The sequence below is a fragment of the Rhincodon typus genome, chromosome 14 (genome assembly GCF_021869965.1).
Source record: "Rhincodon typus isolate 14 chromosome 14, sRhiTyp1.1, whole genome shotgun sequence".
Classification (NCBI taxonomy): Eukaryota; Metazoa; Chordata; class Chondrichthyes; order Orectolobiformes; family Rhincodontidae; genus Rhincodon; species Rhincodon typus.
In genome coordinates, this window is record NC_063345.1 from 29,920,045 (window position 1) to 29,945,627 (window position 25,583).

Here is a 25,583-nt window from a genome sequence, read left to right on the forward strand (position 1 = left end):
TTTTAAACATTTCATCAAATAAAAGCTTGTATTTATTCAATGCTCATGATATAGAAGAACTTTGGGGAATGCTTTAGAAGAAGATAAAAGAGTTGAGAGAGCTGGGGGACCAATGCCACAATCAAAGGCAAAAACGTAAGCAGACTTTGAAAGAGAGGAGGGAGTTTTGACGAGAAAGCATAAAGGCCAAGACTGTAGTAACTGAACAACCCTCCTGTGAGTAATATTTTACCCCAAGATCAAACACATCTGATATTAATCGGTCAACCTGTTCATTTTCTGTCAGGAAAATGTTGCTTCTGAAGTTCTGAGAGGTAATTCAAATAATCAGGTAGAACAGGAGAGGAAATTTACCCTGTGAGCATGATGCAGCAAAATCACAAAGCCCATTCTTCATAAATCTGACCTACAATTTTGATACAGATAAGGCAGACTCTTCTCTCTGCACCATCCTCAGCAACCTATTACAGACGAGCATTCTCCAAGGAAATCAAAGCAGCTAAGGTACCCAGGAAGTGTACTATCACATGACTAAATCTTTATTTTGTTCCTGTGCCTTTGGATAATTTGGTAGTTCTAACCGTCACAAACTACTAACCATAACCTTAAATACCATTAGGCTCAAGTCATTTGAAATTCAAACATATAGATTTCTTCACCCCTTTACCTTTGGTGCTCTCGGCTCACTGACGCGTAAAGCTTCTCGGAAATATGCATCTACTGCATAATTGGCTTTCCGCTCTCGTTTGGGAGGTTCAATCCACTCTGTTAAACCAATCTGTTCATTTGAAAGAAAAAACAAACAGAACATTTTTATTAACGCTCTGCATTTAAAACTGGCAACAAAATCATTAAATTTGATACATTAGGTTAGTATCTATGCTGTAGATCACAGCGCATAAGTCAATCTTGGAAGTGTCCAAAAATGGTGGCTGCCTTACACACTGAGCATAAAACGTGAGCCACTGTTGTGGGTGTAGGTGGTCACCCTTGCAAAATGTAAATGAAAGCTTGGCCACATATTCTTTGAATGTGGCATGGTTTATTGAATGCAATTACTGTACAAATATAACCTGAACCAAAATGACTTACACAACCATTGAAATTATTGCATCGAATGCTGAAGACATATAAATCATTGACATTATTCTCAGTCAGACTGGTTGTGGCATCATTGTAAGGATCCTATTCTAGATCAGGTACTTTCACTTTCAGAATTAACCCTACACAATTAAACATCTTCCTTTCCAGATGACCCACTTTGCATTAACAGCATCTCACAATTGAATGATGAAACCACACAAAACATCAGGCGAGCTGTGCACTTCTTATGTGAAGGTATTTCCCTGTCAATCATCCACCTATTCCATTCCGTTTGAATAAGATGGTTGAACAATGGCTTGTGGAGGTAAAATTTTGGCTGATAAAGCCCCAGGTATAGCTGTTATGTTGGTGTTATTTATTGATGGGCACCTCTTGATCTCACTGGTAATACAGGGCTAGAATCTTATAGGGGTCTCAGCAACAGAGGCTATGACAAGCTTTATGTGAGAATCCGACAAGAAGTCTACCGAAGGCTCATTTTAATGTCAGGAATATCTGACTCCATCTTTTATGCTTCTGACAAGCAGCGTGACAAGTTCCTCGCTAGGCAACAGCGAATTACCAAGTGACTCGTTAAACACCTTGTTAATGGGAATGGTGGTGATGATGGAAATATGGTATGATGTGAGGGCACCCATAGGGTTGGGGTAGGTATTTAACAAGGCACATTTGGTAAGACGTGGAGCACATTTGGTAAGATATGGAGAGAGATCTCATTGGAAGTATCCCTCCAAAAAAAACCCGACCCAGCTGGCACAAAAAGAAACAGAAGATTCAGCCCAGTGTAATCGTTCCAACAAATTCCAAGGACTTGTTCTGATAACCACTTCTCAAGACCAGGCAGTTGCTGCTGCCTCATCTGTTGGCACATCTTCTTCAAGGTGATTCCTTCTTCCTCCCTTCTTGCACCAGTTTTTTGCCACACTGAATTCCCTCGATGAACCACCATTATTTGCTGAATTAACAAACATTATGATTCTCACCTTGAAAGCAACTTTGTAATTCATTCTATTTGTTGGAAGACACATTTATGATTGTCGTTTGCAATCTGCTCTGTATGGCATGGTCTTTAGCCCCCATGCATCTTTTTTGCAACGTAGCCTTTATCAAAATCTGCTTGATCTCATGCACTGAGGAAAATAAAATACACAGTGTGTATGATGAAGAATTTGAGGCCAACTACGAATAGAAGTATCGACTTTCTTAGCTGGAAAAGACCTTCTTGCTGAGTATATGCAAAAGCATGAGACTGATGATAAGAAAAGGAGTCATCTCACACACCAGGTTGAGTTATACACTGTCATGTATAACGCAACATGTTACAGATTTTGCACGCAACTTTGTTGTTTCTTTTGCTGTGTGGCAAGATCACAGGAGTAGCTTTTAATTTCAGACCAAAACAGCATCAATTCACTGGTGGTTGATCCCCTGCAACCTACAGTTTTGAAGGGTCAAAGATAATCTTATTTCTGTTTGCAGCCAGCTAACCAGTCTGGCCTGTGGGGGACTGCAAATCCATTGAGGCTGCAAATGTGTGGAGAATGCAAGTTGGCAATGAGCTATAGTTTTCTGAAGCCTGCAGGAAAATTCTTCTCCAAAATTTCCCTTGGTTATTTTTGGAAAGGCTTATGGGACACTCGTAAGGGTACCCAATCCTCGGTACAACTGGATCTATGTGAAAACAGACAAGTTTCAGTTGAAATCCACCTTCATTAATAGCACTGAGGTGAATATTACTTAAGTGTATTTATAGCAATCTACTATTACAAAGATTGCAGGTAGATCAATGCTTTAAACTTGCGTAGTAGGAATTCCTCCTCATCTCCCTAAATCTAACCCATATTTTGAAACTATGCCCCTCAGGTCTACAGTTCTCCACAAAAGGAAACATTCTTTCAGCATCCACTGTGTAAATCCACCTCAGAACGTTATATGTTTCAACAAGATCACCTCTCATTTTTCTAAACTTCAATGAGTACGGGCCCAACTAGCTCAAGATTATCTCATCAGAAAATCCCTTCATCCCAGGAACCAGTCGAGCGAAACTTCTCTGAACCGCTTCTAACACAGGTATATCCTTTCCTAGAAAGGAAATTGTAAGGAAAAAGAAAACAAAACTGTAAATTATATTCTAGATGGGGTCATACTGATATTATGTACAGCTGTAGGAAGACCTCCCTACTTTTATGCTCTAATTCCTTTGCAATAAAGACTGACATTCCATTGGCCTTCATAATTAATTGCTATGCCTAAGCATATCACAGAGTCATAGAGATCTACAGTACAGAAAAATGTCCGTCAGCCCATTGAGTCTACACCAGTCTAAAACAACCACCTAACTATTCTATGAGATAGTAAGAACTGCCAATGCTGGAGTCTGAGATAAAACAGTGTGGAGCTGCTGGAACACAGCACGCCAGGCAGCATCAGAGGAACAGGAAAGCTGACGTTTCCAGTCGGGACCCTTCTTCAGAGGGTGAAGAAGTGTCCCAACTCGCAACGTCAGCTTTCCTGATCCTCTGATGCTGCCTGGCCTACTGTGTTCCTCCAACTCCACACTGTTTTATCACCTAACTATTCTAATCCCATTTTCCAGCACCATGTCTATAGCGTTGTATGCCTTGGCATCACAGGTGCACATCTAAATACTTCTTAAATAATTAGAGGGTTTCTGCTTCTACAACACTTACAGACAGTAAGTTCCAGATTCCTACCATCTTCTGGGTGAAAAAAAAATTCCTCACATCTCCTCTAAACCTCCTCCCCCTTACCTTAAATCTACACTCCCTGGTCAATGATCCATCCACTAAGCAGAACACTTCTTTCTGTCTACTCTATCTATACCCTTCATAATTTTACACATTTCAATCATGTCTCCCCTCAGTCTCCTCTGTTCTAAGGAAAACCAGCTCAGTCTATCCCATCCCTCCTCATAACTCAAACTCTCCAACTTAGACAACACCGTGGTAAATCTCCTCTGCATCCTCTTCAGTACAATCACATCCCTCCTGTAATGTGGATTCCAGAACTGCACACTGCTCTGGCTGTGGCCTAACCAACTTTTATACAGTTCCAGCATAACCTCCCTGCTCTTAAACTCGATGCCTCAGCTAATAAAGGCAAGTATTCCATATTCCTTCTTAACTATTTCATTATTTGTCCTCCTACATTAAGGGACAGTGCACACCAAGGTCCCCCTGATCCTCAATGTTTCCCAGGGTCCTACGTTCAGTACGTATTCCCTTGCTTTGTTTGTCCTGTCCAATTGTATCACTTTAACAGAAATAGCGAAGTATCTAGAGGAAAATTATATTTGGAGCTCAATTTGTTGCAGTGCATTATAGTGCTGTTAGAAGGACAAAAAACAGTCTTGATGTTATGTTTAAAGTTTAGTGATCCTTTGAAGTATATACTTTTGCATATACTTAGTATGTTAGAAATGTAATTGTTTGCATGTTTGAATGAGCAGTTGGACAGGTTAACTGCTTGCTAATGAATAATAGCTTTGAAATACAAACTAACAGCTCGATTCCTTGGCTCTCTACTGCTTTCTGATTCGTGACCGTTATCATCTACTACCAATGGAACGTAGATGATTTTGGTTTATTTAACATCAATTAAATTTTGTTTACTAACTGAACATATGAGTCGTTACTGAGGCCAATGGTGCTTCAACTTTTGGTTAAGGTGTGAGACAAACAAGACTTGTTCTACTCAGTTTGTTTATAAATTATTATTACATGTATATTCAAAAGACAACATTATGAAGCTAAATCTTTTAATTGCTCAACTTTCACCAACAATTGTAGGATTCCATGAATGGAATAAGGATTGATGAGCAGAAAATAAAAGGGCACACCACTTTAACAGTGGAAGCAGTTAATCCATATAGTCTGTATTTCCTAATTCAGTACAAATTACACATCATGAATTTGCCCAGTCTCTATTTCTGTGGAACTCTGACTTTTGATTTTACTATCGCTCCTGCTACAATTTCCAGCACAAATTATCTGAACAGTTGGAATGGACAGGCTTCAGGAAGAGTCTATCAGCAAATTTTGACTTATGAGAGAACATGTTGGACAACGGATAGTTCTAGTCATGAGAGCCAAGGCTCAGCTTAGACAGAGATTTTCAAAGCCAGTACTTCAGCAAATATAAAAAATGATCTGACATATTTTGCAACAAGGGATAACTCCACCAGCTGTAAAATGGTCAACATTCACATCATGTGAAAATATCTGTGTAAAAATCTAACTAACCTTTTGAAAACAATGCTTTGAGGAAACTGTCTAGAAAGGAAGATGTGTAATAAATGAAGGGTGACACACATTGTTTGTACCACTAGAGGGAGGTTATATTTGAGGATAAGGTGGCCCCAAATCTACTGGGAAACTAGTACGCAGAGGGTGAGCTATGCTTTTCATACACCTGGTCACATGGTCCCAGGAAGCACCTTCAGTTGATGATGGGATTTTGTTAAAACAATTCCAGCATGTGGTCAGCATTACCCGAGCCATTCATTGTCATCCCACCTGTTTTGGGAGGGGATTGCAGGAAATTCACTTTGCAACAGCCTCCACCTCTTAAAGGCAGCAATTTTCATTTCCGTATGATTTTCATGTCATCCTCCATCATATTCTGTACTTTCTCCCTACAGGCGCGACAAGACTGACTATTTCCTTCGGTGCTTTCAGTGGGATCTTCTGTCAAATCTCCTGATCCTGTCATGACTCTAATTCATCTTCTTGGGTCAGGGTGTTTAAATATGCAGGATAGCCTCCCACTAAAATTTTTGCCATACACAGAAAGCCGGAGCTGCTAGGCAGAAATATACAAATGTGACACAGCAACAAAGTTGTCACTGCGAGTTAGTACGAAACAGTAGTTAGGTTTAAATACACTTTGCCTAGAATGCTAAATTCCAACAATGGTCACCTGAAATGGTAGTAGTTTTATCCTGCAGTACCGATATGCTGAAGGAATTTAAAGCTCATTTTTAAAAAAAGTTACATATTCAAAAGAGATTCAATAGTAGTACTAAACTCAAAGTAACCAACGCAGTCCTACCTTCTGTTTCCCTCTGTAATCTTCACCTTCAAAACTATATAAACTTTCTGTTTCCATTGTAAACGATCGAAGAGAACTCTCACCAAGGTTTTGCAAACGTTCTTTCAGTTCAGCTGTCTATAATGGAGAAAATAATTTTCTTTAATTACATTTTCAGGCTGCACCCTAAGACCATTAATAAAGGCAGGTTCCAAGTGAAATACAATAGCATTAAAAAGTAGAAATTAAACACGCGAAGAAGTGCTTCTGAGATTTAGTTCGCACATATAATGCTTAGTATTAACAATCAAGTCAGGGAGAGAGGCACAGAAAATTCACAACGTCTAAAATCTGAATGTGACTCCCCTGACAGCCTGACCTGTTAAACAGTAGACAGATTATTCACACAGACCAAGAAAGGCTCAAGATTGATGCCTGGCCATTGTTAACTGGGCTGACAGCAAGGGACTTCAATTAACTTCAGAACACCTTAATTCGTAAGGAGAAAAACCATAATGAAGATTTGTGCCTGAATCACTAGCCAGCAACTCTTGCTGGAAGTATGTGTGTACAGCATCAGGCTCAGATGAAATACCCTCCACCAACAGGCAGGTAACATGTCAACATTGTCAATGGCCAGCAGCATGGTTCAACCTGCACTACTTAAAATAATGGAGAATACTGAATTTCCAAGCATTAATATTTCTCTCATTATAATCACAACATTCACATCACAAAGAAAGTACAGAGAACGACATATTGTATAATTAACTGTTAAGAGCAGGAAGACATGGACTCATTAAATATTTGATAATTGTACCTTCTTTTCTCCTCTCTCCAATATAGTGTCAATGTCCTCATCTGTTAGCTCACTGTCTTTGGTAGCAAAAACATGGGTTGCACCATGGCGAATCATCTGTAGCATTTCATCTTTGCCTAGTTTGTTGGTCTGTTGGTCAATGAGCCTACCTAATAAAATAAAGAAATGCCAAATGTCCAGGTGTACTTTTGAAACAGATTGGACTTCTAAAAAAAAACTTACTCCATTAAGTCAGTAGTAACCAAAATAAGTGAAGAATAAAAGCAAATCAAGAAGGAGACTGCCAGGTAACAACAGTGGTTAGCACAGCACCAGACACCCAGTTCGATTCCACCCTCGGTCGACTATCTGTGTGGAGTTTGCACATTCTCCTCATGTCTGCATGTTCCAATTTCCTCCCATAGTCAAAAGATGTGCAGGTTAGGTGGACTGGCCATGCTAAATAGTCCATAGTGTCCAGGGATGTGCAGGCTAGCTGGGTTAGCTGTAGGAAATGGAGGGTTACAGGGATTGGGGATGGGGGTGAGGGGAGGGTGTCTGCGTGGGATATTCTTCAGAGAGTTTGTGTGGACTTAATGGCCAAATGGCCTGCTCCCATACTTGTAGGGATTCTATACTTCTGTAATACTGGTATCGACTAGTTCATTGTGATAATAACAACCAAGTGAATATCTCTGCTAACTCACTCATCACATAACCAAGACCAGAGAAACCAAGTGCGAGTTTGTTCACTTTCCCTTCATCCTCTCATTGCCAGACTTATCCTCACTGACTGAGCAATGTATGCTATGGATACAAGTGCAGCAGTTCCACTCTAATTCCTCCCCCAAGCAGCCATTCACCACATATGAGTACCTGCTGACTTCACCTGCATCGTCTTCCAGGATGGATGCAGTTGTATAGGAACAGGAGTAGGTCATTCAGGTTCCTAGCCAGTTCCACCATTCAAGGAGAACATGGCTGATCTGAGGCCTATCTCCATATACCTACTTGCCTTTGGCCCATTTCCCTTAATAGCTTTTGCTTAACAAAAAAGTACCTCAGATTTAAAACTAGCAACTGACACAGCATCCACCGCTGTTTGTAGAAGATAGTTCCAAACATCAACCATCCTGTGTGTAGAAGTGCTTCCTAACATCTCTGCTCAATGGTCTAGGCCTAATTCTCAGATTATGCCCAATAGTTCCTGAATCCCCAAATATCTTTATCTACCCTGTCTATTCCTGTTAATATCTTAAAACTTCAATCATATCACACCTTAACCCTCTAAATTCCAGAGAAAATTAGCCTAATTTGTGTAATCTCTCCTCATAACTTTTAATGCTGAAGTCCAGATATTGTTTATGTTGCATTGTCCCTCCAAGGCCAATATATCCTGCCTAAGGTGTAGAGCCCAGGTCTGCTCACAGTACTCCAAGTTGCATCTAATCTGGTTTTTGGCCAGTTCTCATATGTTGTGTACAGTATGATGCAGGATTCAACAGATAGCATTCATGGTGAGAATTCTGGAAGTATCCCCCTTCTGTAGCTTATCGTGTCCAGCTGGCAGAAAATGTGGAAATGAGAAAGACCAACTGTGTCATCCTAATGGCTATTAAAGCTAAGAACAACTAACTAAACACAGGCTGTGAGTTGTAATGGATACTTTTGTTTGCATGGATTGGTACACACCAAACAAAGTATTATTCAGCTCTAGATCATCAGGAAGTTAGCTTGTATGTTGTATAAAGTGATTATGTTGCACATACAATCATAGAACTGCAGGAGGCCATTCAGCCTGTTTCAGTGTTTTTCGAAGAGCAATCCAATGAGTCTCACTCTTATTTACTTCCAATAGCCCTGCAATTTGTTTCTCCTTCAAGTACTTATGTAATTCCTTTTAAGACTTACTATTGAAACTATTTCCATCACTCTATCAGGCATTGCACTCCAAATCTCAACCATCTGATGTGTTAATAAGGTTACTTCATGTCACTTCTGGTTAGTTTGCTAATCTTTGCCATTTGGTAGTAGGTCCCTTAGCTGTTAAAAAGATTCTCCTTATGTCATATATCTAAATCCTTCTTGATTTTAAGGATGTCTATCAAATCTCCTCTTAGCTTTCTCTGCTCTAAGATGAAGCACATCAGTTTCTCCAATCAAATAGGAGCAATACTTTTTTCCCTGTGAATATTCTAGGGGAGGCAAAGGTCTGGTGGTATTTTCACCATGCTGTTAATCCAGAGACCCAGGTAAAGTAATGGTTCAAAACCAGTCATGGCAGGTGGTGGAATTTGAATCCAAGAAAAGTCTAATGATGACCACAAAACCTTTGTCAATTGTCAGGAAAAACCCATCAGATTCACTAATGTCCTTTAGAAAAGGAAATCTGCCATTCTTACCTGGTCTGACCTATATGTGACTCCAGGCCCTCTGGGCAATAAAAGGCCAATTGATATTCATATCCCATGAATTAATTTTTTTTTTAAAAATTCTGGTTAAGTTATTCTATATTGTCTCCATAGCATTTGAATTCTTCAGGTTCTCAGGATTGGGCACAATTCTCCAAATTAGGCCAGACTAACATTTCAATTAGCATAAACTTCTAGCTTTTGTACTCTATGCCTCCATTTATAAAGCCTGGGAAAACTCACTTGTTAACCTGTCCACCTACCTTCAAATATTTACACACGAACACTCCCACGCAGCCTCTTTAAAATGTTACCATTTAATTCACAGTCTCTCTTCCCATTCATCCCATCAGAATATAGTATTCACATTAAATTTCAATTGCAATGTGCACACCCTTTTCACCAGTTTATTTATGTCCTCTTGAAACCTCTTGTCATCTGTTTAGTGACTGCCAAATTTTATATATCTGCAAATCTCAAAATTTATGCACTGCACCAAGTCAAAGTAATGTACATCAAAACAGTGATGATTCTATTGTACTAAACATGAGGAAACACCATGACACCTTCCACCAGAAAAAAACCCAGCTTATTCACTACACTTGTTTTCTATTTGTTAGCCAGTTTTATATCTAAGCTCTTGATGCATGTTTTCACTTTGACTAACGAGTTTGATTTGCAGGACTTTATCAAATACCCTTTCAATGTCCAAATACACAACAGCAACAGCACTGCCCCTACCCACCCTGTCCATTAAACCTCAATCACGTTAATCATACACAAGTTACCCTTAACAGATCAGTGCTGGCCCCCCCCACCACCACTTTATACATTCATGCTTGTCCATAGGACTCTTCATTTTCTCCCGAATTATTGATTCTGAAAGCTTTCCCACAGTTGACTTTAACTTAACCAGCCCTTAAATGTTAGGGTTATTAGTTTCTCCCCTTTATTGAACAAGGTATAACATTTACAGTTCTCTTGACATCTAGAGTCACCCTGTAACTAAGTACAATTGGAAGGTTTTAAACAATGTATTTATGAGATGTGGCCTTCACTGGCTAAATATGCATTTATTGCCCATTCCTAAGTGCCCTTAAGGTGGTGGAGAGCTGCCTTCTTGAACCAATACAGTTGTTGGACTGTAGATCCATTCACAGTGTTGTGAGGAAGAGAATTCTACGACTGACATCTCCTCAACTTCAATTCTTTCTCTCCCCAGCAACAAAGGATGCCTCCCGAGAGAACAAAGTGACTTATCCATTTTAATTACAGCCAGTTTTCCCATACTAACTCCTTGTTTTTGTCACATCCGGTATCCCAGAAACCACCTTGTTTCCACTGGCACAGTCCTTTTCCTTGCTGGTGCAAAATACTTAGTAAAACTTCAGCCATTACCTCCACTAATACATCTTCATTTAGTTCCTGTTTCAGCACCACTGCTCCTGACAACCCTTTTTACTCTTCAAATGCCTACAGACGACCTTTGAATTCACTTGTATGTTAGCTGCCAATTTACAGAAAGATGATGTGGTGCAGTTAAGTGTAGTCAGGTTCTACTGTAATAAAGACAGATGTCGAATAAAATTGACTAGGGTGGCTGTGAAAATTGGTATTATGGTGCCAAATGTCACATGTACAATTATATCAAGTCTGTCAAAAGTAATGGAATTACAGGTGGATGTTATATGATGCAAGTGCTAGTTGTGACTGAATAAATGCAGCAAATTCTATTCATGCAGTCCTTGTACAAGTATACAACTAGATTCAAATATTAATTATCTTGTGAGTCAGGAGTGTGTGTATGTGTATGCGTGTACTGTGTTGGGAGGAGTGGGGGTGATGGCGAAAGAGGGGTGCGGAGTGTGTGACAGAGAGAGAGAAAACGAGAGAGAACTGGGTGAATTTGTGTTCAAATATGATTCAGGAAGTAGCATCCCTATCCCTAGTTATCTGCCAACAGCACAGAAACAATCCAATCAAGCAGCAGTTTGCTAGCTCAATCAGCAGCCAGGAATAGCTAGTGTGAGGTACTGGTAATGAGGGTGCTGATCTATAACTGGCAATGCAATACACTGCAGAAGAGGAAGTGTTTTGCATTAAATTTTAATTGGGATTGCATGATGCCAAAAGTGTGTGTCCTAATGAAAAGTAATTTCCCAGAGTCACATAACAAAAGAAAAAAAAGTGAAAACAAAAGAAAAAGTTGGGGGAATTTGAAAAATAGCAGTTATGGCATGTACTATTCTCTCATGAAAATCTCAATACAGCACACAATGACTTGGTCAGCTAAGATCTGAAACAAGAACGTTAAAGCTTAAGAACTCTCTTTTCACTGTAAGGCACGTCTTCTTTGCATCCTCGTTCCCCAGCCCTGATCTTGCTGATAATTTCCATCTCCCACAGTGACCATACTTATGGTATTATCCACTGAAAGTTTGAAGTTCAAAATCTGGGTGTGTTTACTATGCTAATTCCATGACTAATACAGAACTGGTTCCCAGGTTGTGAACAGGTGTAATTCGGGAGTCTGTTTGTAAGTTGGAACACAATGAAAGACAATATAAAGGAGTTGTTCGTAAGTACAGGAATTGTTCATGTTGGATCTTTAAAATTACACCCCAGTATGAGATTGTGTTCATAAGGTCGAATGTTTGTGAATTGGTACCTCATGTATAGAAATACTCAACGGAGGGAAGTCAAAGGATTTTCACATCATTTAAACATTTGTTGATTTGGTCCAACTGATAGCACTTTTAACAAACAGTCTGGAGGTCTGTGTGTTCAGTGCCTGCTCTATGATTTGAATTAGTGACACAGCTAAAAGGCTGCTTGCTTGTTAGTCTGACTGCTTAATATCAATCAAAGACCCTATGACACCATTTGAAGGTTGGGAGGAAGTTCTGCGACTCACCTGGCCAACAATACCTCATCAACCAAGATCACTCAAAAAAAAATTTAACTATTCATCAATCTCACTGGGTTTTATGGGGTCTTCTCATGTATAAAATGGCCCTCACTTTTGCCCATAGAACAGGAGACTGCAAAACATGCCTTAAGAAGTGTGGTTTCTAATTGTTCCAAAACAAAAATTGAATTCCATTTCTTTTCTGTTACTTTGTAAAGCAAGTATCAATAGTGAATCATAACATCATCATCAGTGCAGACTCCGATGAAGATACTGATGATGTTACCCAGCAGGGTAATGAAACGTATGTTGGACAACAAACCAGCTCGGCAAGCCAACCAACCTCAATTTCCTTGGTGTTTCTTACAGCGCTTTCAATGATCTATGATCTACATTTTACAATACGGGCATATAGGCTGTGTAAGTGATAACATGAAGATCACTGTTTCACTTCATATAAGTCACAGAAACGCCCAGATTTTCACCAAATCGGAAAGTATCAGGATTCGCTTATAAATGGCAGGTGACACCCGATTCTGGGATTCCCATTCCAATTTCAAGCATTTTTTGCTGGCATGTTATAAAGATAAGGGAATCAGCCTGTACTCAGCATTGACACTCTCACTGGCTCCATTGGGCAGGTGGGCAGTTCAAACTCCATCTTCCCCCTCCACAATTTTAGTGGAGTCAAACCCTTCAGCTATAGCCTCTCAGAACAGGTGTGACCCACAGTGGAACCCAAGTCCTGGTGGGCAAACTATAAAAAGCAACCTGCTTCTGATATTCTTACAGTGACAGGCTTTGCAATACACACAATATTTTTTTTCTGCAATACTTATACGTTGTATTGTCAGAAAGATGCGTGTTTGCTGCAATGACCGAGTATAGGGCTTTGTCCTGCAAAGATACATTAAGCATTACGTTGACCAGCATTATGTGTTTTTCTTCATGGGGGGAAAATGCATTCAAAACTGAAAACAAAAAACACTCTAGTTAATAATGTGAAGTGATTTAAATGCCCAAAATCCTCTTGAATTGAAAACTTCCAGCAACTTTCAATTAGAGGATTAAAAAAAGCCACCATCTGTTGTTCCTGGACTGTTTTCATTGACAGGGCATCTGATATGGTTTCGAAGGAGACAAAGACTATTTGTTTCTTCAGTTTCGACAGAGTCCATGGTGAGCACTTCCCAGGGTTTGTTTTGAAAGCTGAACCTACTGTGAATGCTTGGCTGAATTTCAGATGCTCATCACGGGGCTGAGATTACAATTTGATTGGCAATTTTAAAATATTATGAAAGGATTATCTGTCTAAATGTGGTTACAAGAGATTGACCACTTTAGGAGATTTAAGTTTTTAAATGAATTTTGTGAATGAGAATTCTTTTCAAGTGTCTGAAAAAGAAGTTTTGTTCTTTTAATCTCCATTTCAAAGATATGATTTTTAAGGTATGCCCACAGTAGATAATGGGTGAATGGCTAAGGAGGATAAATAGGTGGCATGGGAAAATAAAGGGAGCAGGGAAGTATGAGAGCAGGGAGGGTATGGGGTGACATGGGCATGTAAGGGAGTACGGAGGGTATAGGGACATGGGGAGCATTGGGGGCATGAAGGTATGTGCATTGGGATGAGGAGTGATGGTTTGGGGACCTGGTATTTCATTCTAAAACTGGACCAATGTCCCAGTAAACAGGGAAGGGCATTCCAACCTGCCAACCCCACCATCCGCTATCTCCACTGCCAAGTGAAGCCAGCCAAAGGAGGCAGCAGACCATAATCTACAGTGCCCTCACCCCTTGGAATGACAACTTAGCAGGCGGGGATATTTTTAAAGGAGACAGGTTTTCTGATTCAACTTTCCTCACTCCACGATGAAAAGCCATCCCCATGTTTCTAAGTACGCAAGAATGCTTTGCCACACTTGGGAATCCAACAGATTGAGTATGTTGGCTGGCCTAATTATATATCCCTGGTCAGCGATGTATTCATACCTTGTTGAATAACAATGGAATCAAGTCGCAGCTTCATCTCCGCCCTTTCCACAATCCTCTCTTCCACGGTGTTGTCTGTGATCAGCCGAAATACACGAACTGTTTTCTTTTGGCCAATACGATGTGCACGGTCCTATTTGTGAAAGAGCATCACAATTATATTTTAAATGTCATATGCGCAGAATAAAAAAAACTGTACACTTTACTAAAGATTTTTTTATTCATTCATTGGATGCAGGCCAGCATTCATTGCCCATCCCTAATTGCCCTTGAGAAGGTGGTAATATCTTGCTGAACCACTATAGTCCTTGCAGTTTAGGGATACCTAGTGCTATTAGGAAAGGAATTCTTAATAGGCACTAATAAGAGTAATGAGTGTCATTTGTAAAGAGCAGGTTAAAGGTTTAAATCCTAGCAGTATTATTAGCCTGAGCGACACCAAAGATAGTGCAAACAGGTTCAAATACTAAGGATTAAAATTAACCCTCTTTACTCTGATGAAATGACTTGGTTGCAGATAGTGTACCTTTGAATATCAGTTGAGGGTATGATGAGGCTCAGTTTATGTAATATCATAAACAACAGACTTGACTGTCAATACCATCTATACACACAGGAGTGTGCTGGAGGAGACTAATATCTGATGCACCATATCTTGAGTAAGCCATCAACCCCTTTAGAAATGGAGAAAAGACATAAGGAAAGGAAGGAAACATTTCAACCTTACAACAGAAACAGGGCAACTGTGTACATAAATAATGAAACTCTGCTCCTGAAAACCTCAAATTTCTTTTGCAATTACCAATCTCCTTTGGTTTGATGAATTATAGAATAATTAAATTTCATTAATGATCCTAAATTTTCTACAGTTTTAACTACTTGGGTAAGAGAACATAAAAATTACTCTTTGCCTAATTGATCATATAGTTCATACCATGAAAGAACAGAATCCTCTGTGTAATAAAGGCAGGGAAAAGGAATTGCTACTGACAGTTCAGCAAACTTTGCAGAATCCCAGTAGGCTATTCTACTGAAAATAGAGTTTTTAAAGAAGTTACACTTTCAATAACATTTCTGACCGAGGGTTTCCTACAGAATTATTAACTCAATTGCTCTCCTTTTGGATGCTGACAGATCAGCTTTTACTTGTGTGTTTGCACCCTCTTGTGGTCATTTTGTATATATGTATACAAAAGGTAAAAAAGGCTTAGTTTGAGTCAATTCTCAAAATATTATCCGTTCTTTCACCGTAAGTTATAGAGTCATTGAGCTCTACAGCACAGAAAAAGGCCCTTCAGCCCACTGAGTCTGTGCCAGTGAAAAGTAACCACCTAACTATTCTAATTACCTGCAAAGATGTGACATTTGATGATGAGGATGGGATTGTGGATGCTCCTAGTTGAACAAATTTGGTTTGGATAAACTTCCAGCAACTCAGTGGAGGAATTATGAGGATTTTGTTCAATGATAAATACACATGGCTGGACTTGCCTTCAAAGGTCGTTGCTTCAACAGGTCTTCTTGGGAGACTGGGGCAGTACACGTGTCATTGAAAATCTTTTGCTACATGTTTGATGAGGCTCGAGATATTTTTCACTGCTATCCTGGATAGTCCTGCTATCTCTCTGCTATAAGGGAAAGGAAAACGACAATACTTTGGACCAGAGCAGATCCAGAAGTGTTTGGAACACTCCAGCTTTTGCACACCTTTCCTAAACCAAAAGACAGTGCTGTCAGACATTGTGTGTGAACTTGAGCAACACCACAAGCTCAGGCCATTGGACACCGCAGAAAACTATTCGTCTGGGACAAGGAATCAGTTACCTAGTGAAGACATTGGAAAGTTTATCGTTGTTTTGAAAAAGCTGTCCATTCATTCTCGTTTTTGGAGAATTTCAAGAGGCAGCAATGTAGGACAGTTTTGAGTGCAGTTTTAAAACTGAGGGCATTTGCAGTAAGTTGCTAATATTTCCAAAGTTAAACCTTCAACACAGTTTGCCAAACAGCGTTGTCCATGGATACGGCAGAATATAACTTGAGAGAAGTCCAAGTTAACAACCACCAGGTGTCTGCTGAAGGAAACAAGCAGCAAGTGGGTAAGCTGAAAGGCCCAATAAAAGCAATCCAAACTTTTCAGGAAGGTGCACCACTACATACCATGGCTTGCAAATCCACTTGCGGATTCCAATCTGAATCATACAAAATAACAACATCTGCTGTTGCAAGGTTGATACCAAGGCCTCCAGCTCTGGTACTCAGCATGAATATGAACTTCGAACTGTTGAAAGCATTGAAAGAATCTATTGCCCGCTGTTTAAAGCAAAGATAAAAGAAAATCAATGAACAGAACGGCAGGATTTAGTCAGTTCACAGTTAAAAGATTATTATGTTTCTCTTTCAAATGGTAACAGACCCATTGCGCATTTTTAGAATTTTACTTTTCGAACAAAAGCAACTGATGAGGTTTGAACTGACATTTATATCTTGAAAAAAATTTAATATTTACAAGGCCAGGCAGGCTAAAGATGATGGTGGACGCAATAATCCAAAACAAAACAAACTGACATTTGGAAATGAATGGGCAAATAAATTAAAATCAGCATGGATTTATTGGAAAAAAAATCACACTTGAATGATATGTTTGAATTCCTTGAACAGAGAAGCTTGATGCATTTGATGTTGTGGCACATGAACTTTTATTAAGTGTTTGACGAAGTGTCAGAGAGCAGACTTGTTTGCAAAATTGAAGCCTATGGGATTAAAGGGTTAGTGGCAGCCTGGAGAAAAAAAAATGAAGGTAAGGAAAGTAGAGGATAATGATGAAGTGTGTTCTTCTGGGGCTGGTATAAAAGCTATTGCTCTTTTTGATATGTATTCATGATTTAGTGTAAAGGGCAAAACTTATAATTCCGCAAAACTGCATACAAATAATAAGGCGAGTAAATTAGAACGTGCCATCTTGAAGGGCAGAAGTAGAATCAATTATAATTGAATTAAAAGTTAATTCCATAAATATTTTGACGAAAAGATTTTAGAGGGCTCTTTTTCAATTCATTCATGGGTTATGGGCACTGCTCGCTGGACAAGCATTTTATTGCCCATCTCTAACTGTCTTGGAGAAGTTGGCCGTCTTCTTAAACTGCTACAGTCCATATGCATTAAGAGCTTCTACGGTGCTGTTATAGGAAGGGAGCTCCCCAAGAATATTGACCTCGCAACAGTGAAAGAACAGCGGTATCGTTCCAGGTCTGACTGGTGTGTGGCTTGGCGGGGAACCTGGAGGTTGTGATGATCCCATGCATCTGCTGCCCTTGTCTTTCTAGATGGCAGAGACTGCAGTTTAAATGGTGTGGGAGTAGGATTAATTGTCTACCAAAGCGTACAGGCCTGAGGGTCAAATGCGCTCCTTCTAAGCTATGTCATTCTACGGCCTTAATGTTTATTGGTGTGCTTTCTGATGATCAGGGGAGCTGGAAAGAGGTTTCAAACAAGGAGACCCAGAAGTATATTCCCCACACTCTTTTTTGGTTTGGAAGATCAGAATTCCTGCCTGGAGATCAGCCTGATCGACTGACATCTATGCAGGTATTAAACGTACCATTCAAAGACTCTAATGGCTTAACCATGGTTAGAGATAGCATGTGACCAAACAGCAAATAAAAACATTATCCCAGCTCTATGACAATGTGACACCTCAGGCAGCACAGCAATCGTATTTATCAAATATGTCTCCAAGCTCCTAAACTAGAGCAGACAGCTACAAGTGAAATCAGGTGACATCAGCTGGGATGTTCCCAGGCATAGATAGCAGATGGTGACAGGATTGGGTCAGATTATTCAAGGATATCACAAACTAGCCCAACTCAGTTTCTACACTGATACAGTGCCTAACAGAGCTGTACAATGGAGAATCAACAGCGAAGCACAAAATGAAGCTCCGACCAATGATTTTCTGATCTTCATGACCCAGACATACACTGGGCAATGTTACTACCAATTAGCTCATCAGTGAAAGCTGGGCAAGTACATCATACTTTAGGGAAAATGTGAATCATCACCGACCTCTCTTTCTTCATGGGGAGTCTGTCCATCAAGACGACAATAGTCATAGCCACGCCACATACAATAATCTTCAAGAATATCCATCAAACGAGTCATCTGGCTGAAAATGAGGACTCTGGAACCTTTAGGACAAACAGTTAATAAGAAAGCAGGAAAAAAAAATCTCTCAAGTTCAAAGAGTAAGGTATCAGCAGCTCTGCAACGCATGTATTTCAGAATTCCTAACTCAATCCCAGATGATGATAAAAGCTAGTTAGAGAAGAGTATTTTCATTAAAAATAAGCAGCATGATTGTGCACATATTAGACGCATACTATATGATAAGTGCCACTTACAAGTGGCAATTTAAGTGCCTACATGATCAAAGAGGACCATTAGGTAACTGGAGCCTCAGAGAAGGCAGAGGCAGTCTCCAAGATAACGCTGCCAGAAGTACCAACTGGAAATGATCCCAGATCTGTTACCTGCACAGTCCTCTCCAGTTGCTACACTGGGACCCACTGCTGCACCCACCACCTAGTTCAGAGACACAGCATCAGCCAGCAAGGCCTCCTACTCCCAGAAGAGCAGCTGAATGGCTGGACAGAGCCAGGCTGCGACGAGGTGCTGCCAGGCAAATGTGATGGTTGCTCCCCTCAAAAGGTAAATCGCTCACTCTCAGCCTTTATCCAATTCCTGCCAGGGTTCAAATCTCTTCCCCACTTCCCAACCCTGTCAGCGGCAAAGCGCGGATTTGCAATGCACTTGGTGACATTATCTGGGCAGACACTTCCTATCGCAGCTAATCTTGTTGTGGCCAGGTAACTGGCTGCATCTCCACATCCGCAGTGGCCACGTTATGGATAATCACTTCACGTTTGTTCCCCACACCAATTAGTTCCATTTCCAGGGTCGTCATTCCAAGACCTAAGCAATTCTGAAAATCAAAGTCAATGCATCCAATAACTCTGCAACCATCTCTTTAAAGTGTGAGCCATTAAATCCTGGAGATTTGACAATTTTTAGTTCCATTGATTATTCCAGCAAATTTTTTAATACTAATGTTTATTCCATTACATCCTTGGTTCCTCACAATTTCTGATCTGTTCTTTGTATCCTGTAGCATGATGCCAGTAACAAAATATTTGTTAAACATCTCTTCCATTTCCTCATTCCCAATTATAATTTCCCCGATGTCTGCCTCCAAGGGATCTAAGCTTATTTTCGCCAAACTCTTCTTACATAGCTGTAAAATCTTTTATAGTCAATTATTGTGTGCTTTACTAGTTTATTTTCATTTCTAATTTCTCCTTCTAAGCAAACTCTTGGCTATCTTTTGTTGATTTTTAAAACTCTGAGTTTAGGACTCCAACCTCAGACTTAATTTTATCACTCTAAAACTTATTGCAAAATTCTATAATACTATGCTCACTCTTCCCCATATCTAATTAACTTTAAGGTTAATAATCAACTAAGACCCATATACATTTTAATCTTAAAAAAAACCTTTTTGGATGACTGCAAGTTTAAGTTGCGTGGAAGAGGGAAGAAGGTCAGAAGAGCGTTGGAGCAGTCATATCTATGTTGGCAGGAGTGAATGTTTGACAGCAGATGAGCTAAGGCAGGACTGGAATGGGTGTGGTTATGTAAATAGTATTTGTTCGTCTTGGTGACGGATGATGTCTGTTTGGAAGCCAATCTTGCAGTGAAATACAAGGTCATGATTACAGAAAGTCTGGTTTAGCCTCATTCACTTGCCAAATCACATTTTTGTGCTTAGAATGTTTCCATTGCTAATTTCTTTTGTGCCAGTGTAGACGAACGCAAATTCGTGGAATATTGGATTACAAACAAACATGATTCACTTGTGCTGAGTGCAGCTGCCTAAAGATTTGCAGTTCTTCTGACATCAATTATGCTTCTTTAAGTTACATAACTGAACCTACAGGAAACCAAACACAATACAACATGCAAACATTGTGGTTTAATCAAACCGCTTTGGAGCTAGTCGTATTAGGACCTGAGATATGACCGAGGGCTTTCATTAATTGTCTCTCTATCTTATATAGCTAAGCTCAACAGCCCAATTGAAGCTACAAATATAAAGGGTGGAGGGTGATAATACAGTGATCACAGCTTTCATTAGGCAGGAATTAGAAAACCCGATGAAGTAAACTGTCCAATTAAAATTAGCACCAGTGCTCTACGAATACGTACTCTGTTCCCTCAACTTAGGCAGCAGCTTATCCAAAACTACCATCTTGCCACAATTGTAAACAAGATGAGTATCTGTAGTGTAAGGTGGACCAGGTTCAGCACCATCAAAGAGATACGGGTGGTTACAGCACTTTCGGAGCTGCATTAAGATGTTCAACAAGCGCATCTTATCCATCTTCCCAGCAGAGTTTAGAATGTCAATGTCCTTCATCAAGATTTTTGTGTACCTAAAAACATAAGAAATAAATATATAAATTGAATTTTAAGTCAAAATCCGAAAGAATTGCAGATGCTGTAAATCAGGAACAAAAACAGACGTTGCTGGAAAAGCCCAGCAGGTCTGGCAGCATCTGTGAAGGAAAAAACAGAGTTAACGTTTCGGGTCCGGTGACTACTCTTCCTCAGAACTGCTCTGAGGAAGGGCCACCGGGCCTGAAACGTTAACTCTGTTTTCTCCTTCACAGATGCTGCCAGACCTGCTGAGCTTTTCCAGCAACTTTGTTTTTGAATTCAAAGTTACTGCGCAATTTTAAAAGGGCAAAACAAAACTCAAACTTGGAGCTCAAGATGAAAAGCAGCCACTTGGGCAAGGTACTGCAGAGCTGCCAGCTCACCAACACCCACTAACACAGTAAAACTTCAGGAGCAGTGAAAAAAAAACCTATGAAAAAACTTCCATATTAAAATCAGCTAAAAGTACATCAAGTATCTTGAGTTGAGATGTGCTTTGGAGCCATAAAGACTGAAAGCAGAAGTAATTTAGTAAGCTAATTTAAGAACGAGAAATTCAACCAGAAAATTTTCTTGTATGTGACTTGTCTTTACAACCCTATTCTCTTCTCAAGACAGCTTTTTAACATCCAGTTGAACAAATAGCCAAACATCATTTTTAACATCCTCAAAGGGAGAGACCTCTGACACACCCAGCATTGCAATGTCAGCCTGCGTCATGTCAAATCATGTTGCAGGGCCAAATTTTACCCAGAGGCGACAGTGCTACCCAAGTGAACAAGTCTGACACTGGAAAACCTTCTGTTTTTCAAACTAGAACATTCTGCTTACTAATGCAGAGCTTGCGTTTGTGAGCAGGCAAATCATTTCCAGGAAAGCTAAAGTTCTTTGATTGCCATCCAAGAGCATTTTACAAATATAAATCCACAACAAAGTCTGACTCCTTCAAACAATACCCTGGAACTTAGCAAGATGCAACAGCAGATATTCACTTACCATTCCCTTTGCATTTTACTGAGGCCGACATAGATCTTGGTCTCTTTTTTAGGAGGCAAGCTTTTTTCAACCTCTGCTTTTATTCGCCGTAGCAAGAATGGTCGGAGTACCTGAAAGTTTCAAAATGAGAAACAGTAATATTATAAAGGGGAGAAAGATGAAAAGCAGAATTTGCAGACTGTTTCCTGCAGAGTGGTAACAATGCAATAAACGTTGTTGGCCAGAAAGTAGATGGAATTGTAGAAATCACCATAATCTTACCAGACCATAGGGATGCATTCTCGTTTTGCAGAGATGACTGGTGGAGGTTTAATCTGAGGGTTACTCATTTAATCAGAAAGTCAAAATGTGTCTTTGAAGTTCTAGAGTTATTATTAAATGTTGAAAAGCAATCATGACTGTTCAGAAATCTGGCCAATTTGTACACTCGCCATCCTGTAATTCCTCAATGATGCTGGATTTAAACATTTTTTCAAGAAATAAGATGGCAATCTTTGTCTCTCGCGATTACTGTACAAAATGTAGCATTCTGTGTCCCAAAGGGGCGATAAACTTACCGCATGTAAACGTTCCACTAACTGCTGATCACCCAGGCAGTTGTTTGTGTCAAACCAAGAGTCAAAATCCTGCATATGCCAAAGAAAAAGTTAGTCTTTGCACAGAAATATGAAAAATTATTTAACTGTTGCCATTTTGTACTATAATTTGCTTCTCCTTCAAAATCACTTGTCAGAATGATTATCCTATTTCCTTTCTCCTATTTTCTTCCTTTTTCTCTCTCCACCCTTGTTGGAAGCAGGTCATTAATAGAAACAGTTCCAGATGGCAACTCAAATCCAGTTTATTGCTGAAGTAGTCATTCGTCTTCACCAACAAAACTGGATTAATGAGCTATGATTGGGCTTTTGGATACAATTAGACGTGTTAAGTCGGCAATAAAAAGTGCAGATCTCACAGCATGTGTTGAAAAAAAGTAATTAGGATGTAGGATTGAGTTTATTTTTAATAATTACTCACAGTCTAATTATATGTAATGATCAAGCAGGTAAGGTATTATTATTTAATTCTGTTTAATTCTGGCTAGTAAGACACTACTGTCACGACATGGAGGCATTTGTCTCTAGCTGCATTCCTGTCATTAACTGAAATTTGCCACAGAGAACATAGAGACATTGACACAATGGTGGAACAGACCCATTTTTATGACTTGCTTCATTACAGGACAAATGTGAGGTCACTTTAATTGAAACAATTTTTGTTTTAAATTGATTTGGCGTATTCACTTAAAATGCCTGAAAGCGAAATATTAATTTATTTTAATGCCCATAAATAACTCTATATATATTTGGATTTGAGATCCAGATCTTCTCTAACGAACCTGTTCAGAGATGTTATTACACACTGCTGGAACAGGGGGGACTTGAACCCAGGCCTCCTGGCTCAAAGGTAGGAAGACAACCACTGCACCACGAGTGCCTTGGATCTGAGTTCACTAATTGGCTTGCAAGTAGTTCTTTGGACTTGTTATTTTCATAAATATGTCTTTCAAGGGATTCTTATTACCTTATATTACCTTTAAATAGCTATATTATTACTATAACTATCATAAGGCAATCTAGGCTGAACAAATGGAAGTTCTTGTAAAACATGTGACCAACCTTACATTTCTGGAGAACAAAGATAGTACAATATTTTTAAATAAAATTATATCTTAGGGAATCAACTATGAGATTAAAGTAAGTGAAATCATTTTTATCAGAGGTGTGCAACGACACAGATTAAAATATACCTGTACCAATGCTGTGGTAAGGTCAGGAGTTTCAGAATTTCAACTTTGCATTAATCAAGGGACAGCAATATATTTCCAAGTCAGAATAGGGGCTGACTTGGAGAGGAACTTGTGGTTTGTGATATCCCTCCATGCTAACTGCTGTTGACTTTCTAGGTGGTGAAGGCCATAGTTTTGGGAGTTGCTGTTGATAAAGCCTTGGTTAGGTGCTGTATTTTATCCTGTGGATGGTAGACATTGTAGCTACAGTGCACAGGAGTGAGAAAAGTGAATATTTATGTGTATGGGAAGCTTAACAAACAGGTTGCTTTGTATTGGACAGTTCACAAACTCCTTGAGGATGGAACTTCATGCACACTGGTTATAGTCTCATCACTGAGACAACATGAACTAATCCAAGCAAACCATCACCAGAGGAGAAGGTTAAGTTAACAGAATACCTTTGCCCATAGGATAGGAAGAGTTGGAGACTAAGCTTGGGATTTGAAATAAGTGGACGCAGTTCTAAAAAGAGAAGGGATTGAGGGATATGATGGAAGGTGGGCAGAATTATGGAAAAGTAACCGGCTGATTAGGACAGAAACATGGATATAACGATCAACATCAGACGTTCAGACCCAAAAGATCTCAACTTACATCAGAAGAATTGAATACATCAGGCAACAGGAAGTTGAGCAAAGCCCACAATTCGTGGAGATTATTCTGCAAAGGTGTCCCTGTCAGTAACAAACGGTTTGTTGATTTAAACTCCCGTACTATTTCAGAGAGCTGAGAAGAAAACCAGAAGTTGTAAGAATTAGATAAATACAAAAACTGAAAAAAATGTGCAATGATACAATGTCTTTCACAGCCCCAGGACAGCCTAAAGTATTTACACACTATATATACTCTTGAAACATAGTTACTCTTGTAAAAAATGAATGAGTGATATATTGTCGCATATATCTAGGAAGATACAGTGAAAAGTGCATGGTCGCCACAATCTGGCGCCATTTTATGGTACAAAAGAATAAAAAGGGAGTACTTAAATGCAATTCATCTTCATTGGCCGGATCCCAAAGATGGCTCCGGGGCTTCTGCAAGGGGCCTACCGCAGCCAGAAGCCCCTGCTCTAGGCACTAACACCACTGCAGTCAACGACTGGCCACCAGTGAAATGGTCCATGCTCCGGCCTACCAAAGCTAGGAGTCCCCGCTCCAACCAATGCATCACCACCATTCCAGGAGTTCATGCATTGGGCCTACAAGCCAGGAGTCACTGTCAACACTGCTCCGGCCTCCCCGTGTCATCAAGAAGATGAAGAAAAGAGAAAGGAAAAGAACAAAGACTAAAGGAGAGAAGGAGAATGTGGCCGGCCCGTAACGGATGGCCTCAGCCTGAACACTACCTACCACGCTGACGCATCAACACAAGCAATGTACAAAAAGCAGCAGCCAATTTGTGAACATCAGACTCCTACAAACAGCAATGTGACAATGATCAGATATCAATCTGTTGTGATGCTGACTTAGGGATAAATATTGGTCAGGACTCTGGGAAGAATTCCCTTGCTTGTCGTCAAAGAAAGTATCCCCGGTGTATGGGCCCAAGCTACGCCTGCCTCTTTGTAGGTTACGTGGAACAATCCCTCTTCCGTACCTACACCGGCCCTAAACCCCACCTCTTCCTCCGTTACATTGATGACTGTATCGGCGCCGCCTCGTGCTCCCACGAGGAGCTCGAACAGTTCATACACTTCACTAACACCTTCCACCCCAACCTTAAGTTTACCTGGACCATCTCTAACACCTCTCTCCCTTTCCTGGACCTCTCTGTCTCCATATCGGGCAACCACCTAGAAACCGATATTCATTTCAAGCCCACCGACTCCCACAGCTACCTAGAATACTCCTCCTCCCACCCACCTTCCTGCAAAAATGCTATCCCCTATTCCCAATTCCTTCGCCTCTGCCGCATCTGCTCCCAGGATGAGGCATTCCACTCCCGTACATCTCAGTTGTCCTCGTTTTTCAAGGACCGTAACTTCCCCTCCTCGGTGGTCGAGAA

The 25,583-nt window shown here is 40.0% G+C and overlaps 1 protein-coding gene across 4 annotated transcripts in view; it reads right to left on the minus strand.

Annotated features, from left to right (window-relative positions):
• Positions 1-25,583, minus strand: part of smarca1 (SWI/SNF related, matrix associated, actin dependent regulator of chromatin, subfamily a, member 1) — a 108,193-nt gene that overhangs the window by 17,309 nt on the left and 65,301 nt on the right. For all 4 annotated transcript variants that reach the window (XM_048605432.1, XM_020511302.2, XM_048605435.1 and 1 more), the window contains 10 exons: positions 24,174-24,305; positions 22,306-22,374; positions 21,749-21,858; positions 20,522-20,748; positions 18,326-18,447; positions 16,421-16,573; positions 14,264-14,396; positions 6,974-7,122; positions 6,175-6,291; positions 668-778 (listed from right to left, as the gene is read on the minus strand). In XM_048605432.1, coding sequence (XP_048461389.1) covers positions 668-778; positions 6,175-6,291; positions 6,974-7,122; positions 14,264-14,396; positions 16,421-16,573; positions 18,326-18,447; positions 20,522-20,748; positions 21,749-21,858; positions 22,306-22,374; positions 24,174-24,305 — 1,323 coding nt within the window. The remainder of the gene's footprint in view (positions 1-667; positions 779-6,174; positions 6,292-6,973; positions 7,123-14,263; positions 14,397-16,420; positions 16,574-18,325; positions 18,448-20,521; positions 20,749-21,748; positions 21,859-22,305; positions 22,375-24,173; positions 24,306-25,583) is intronic.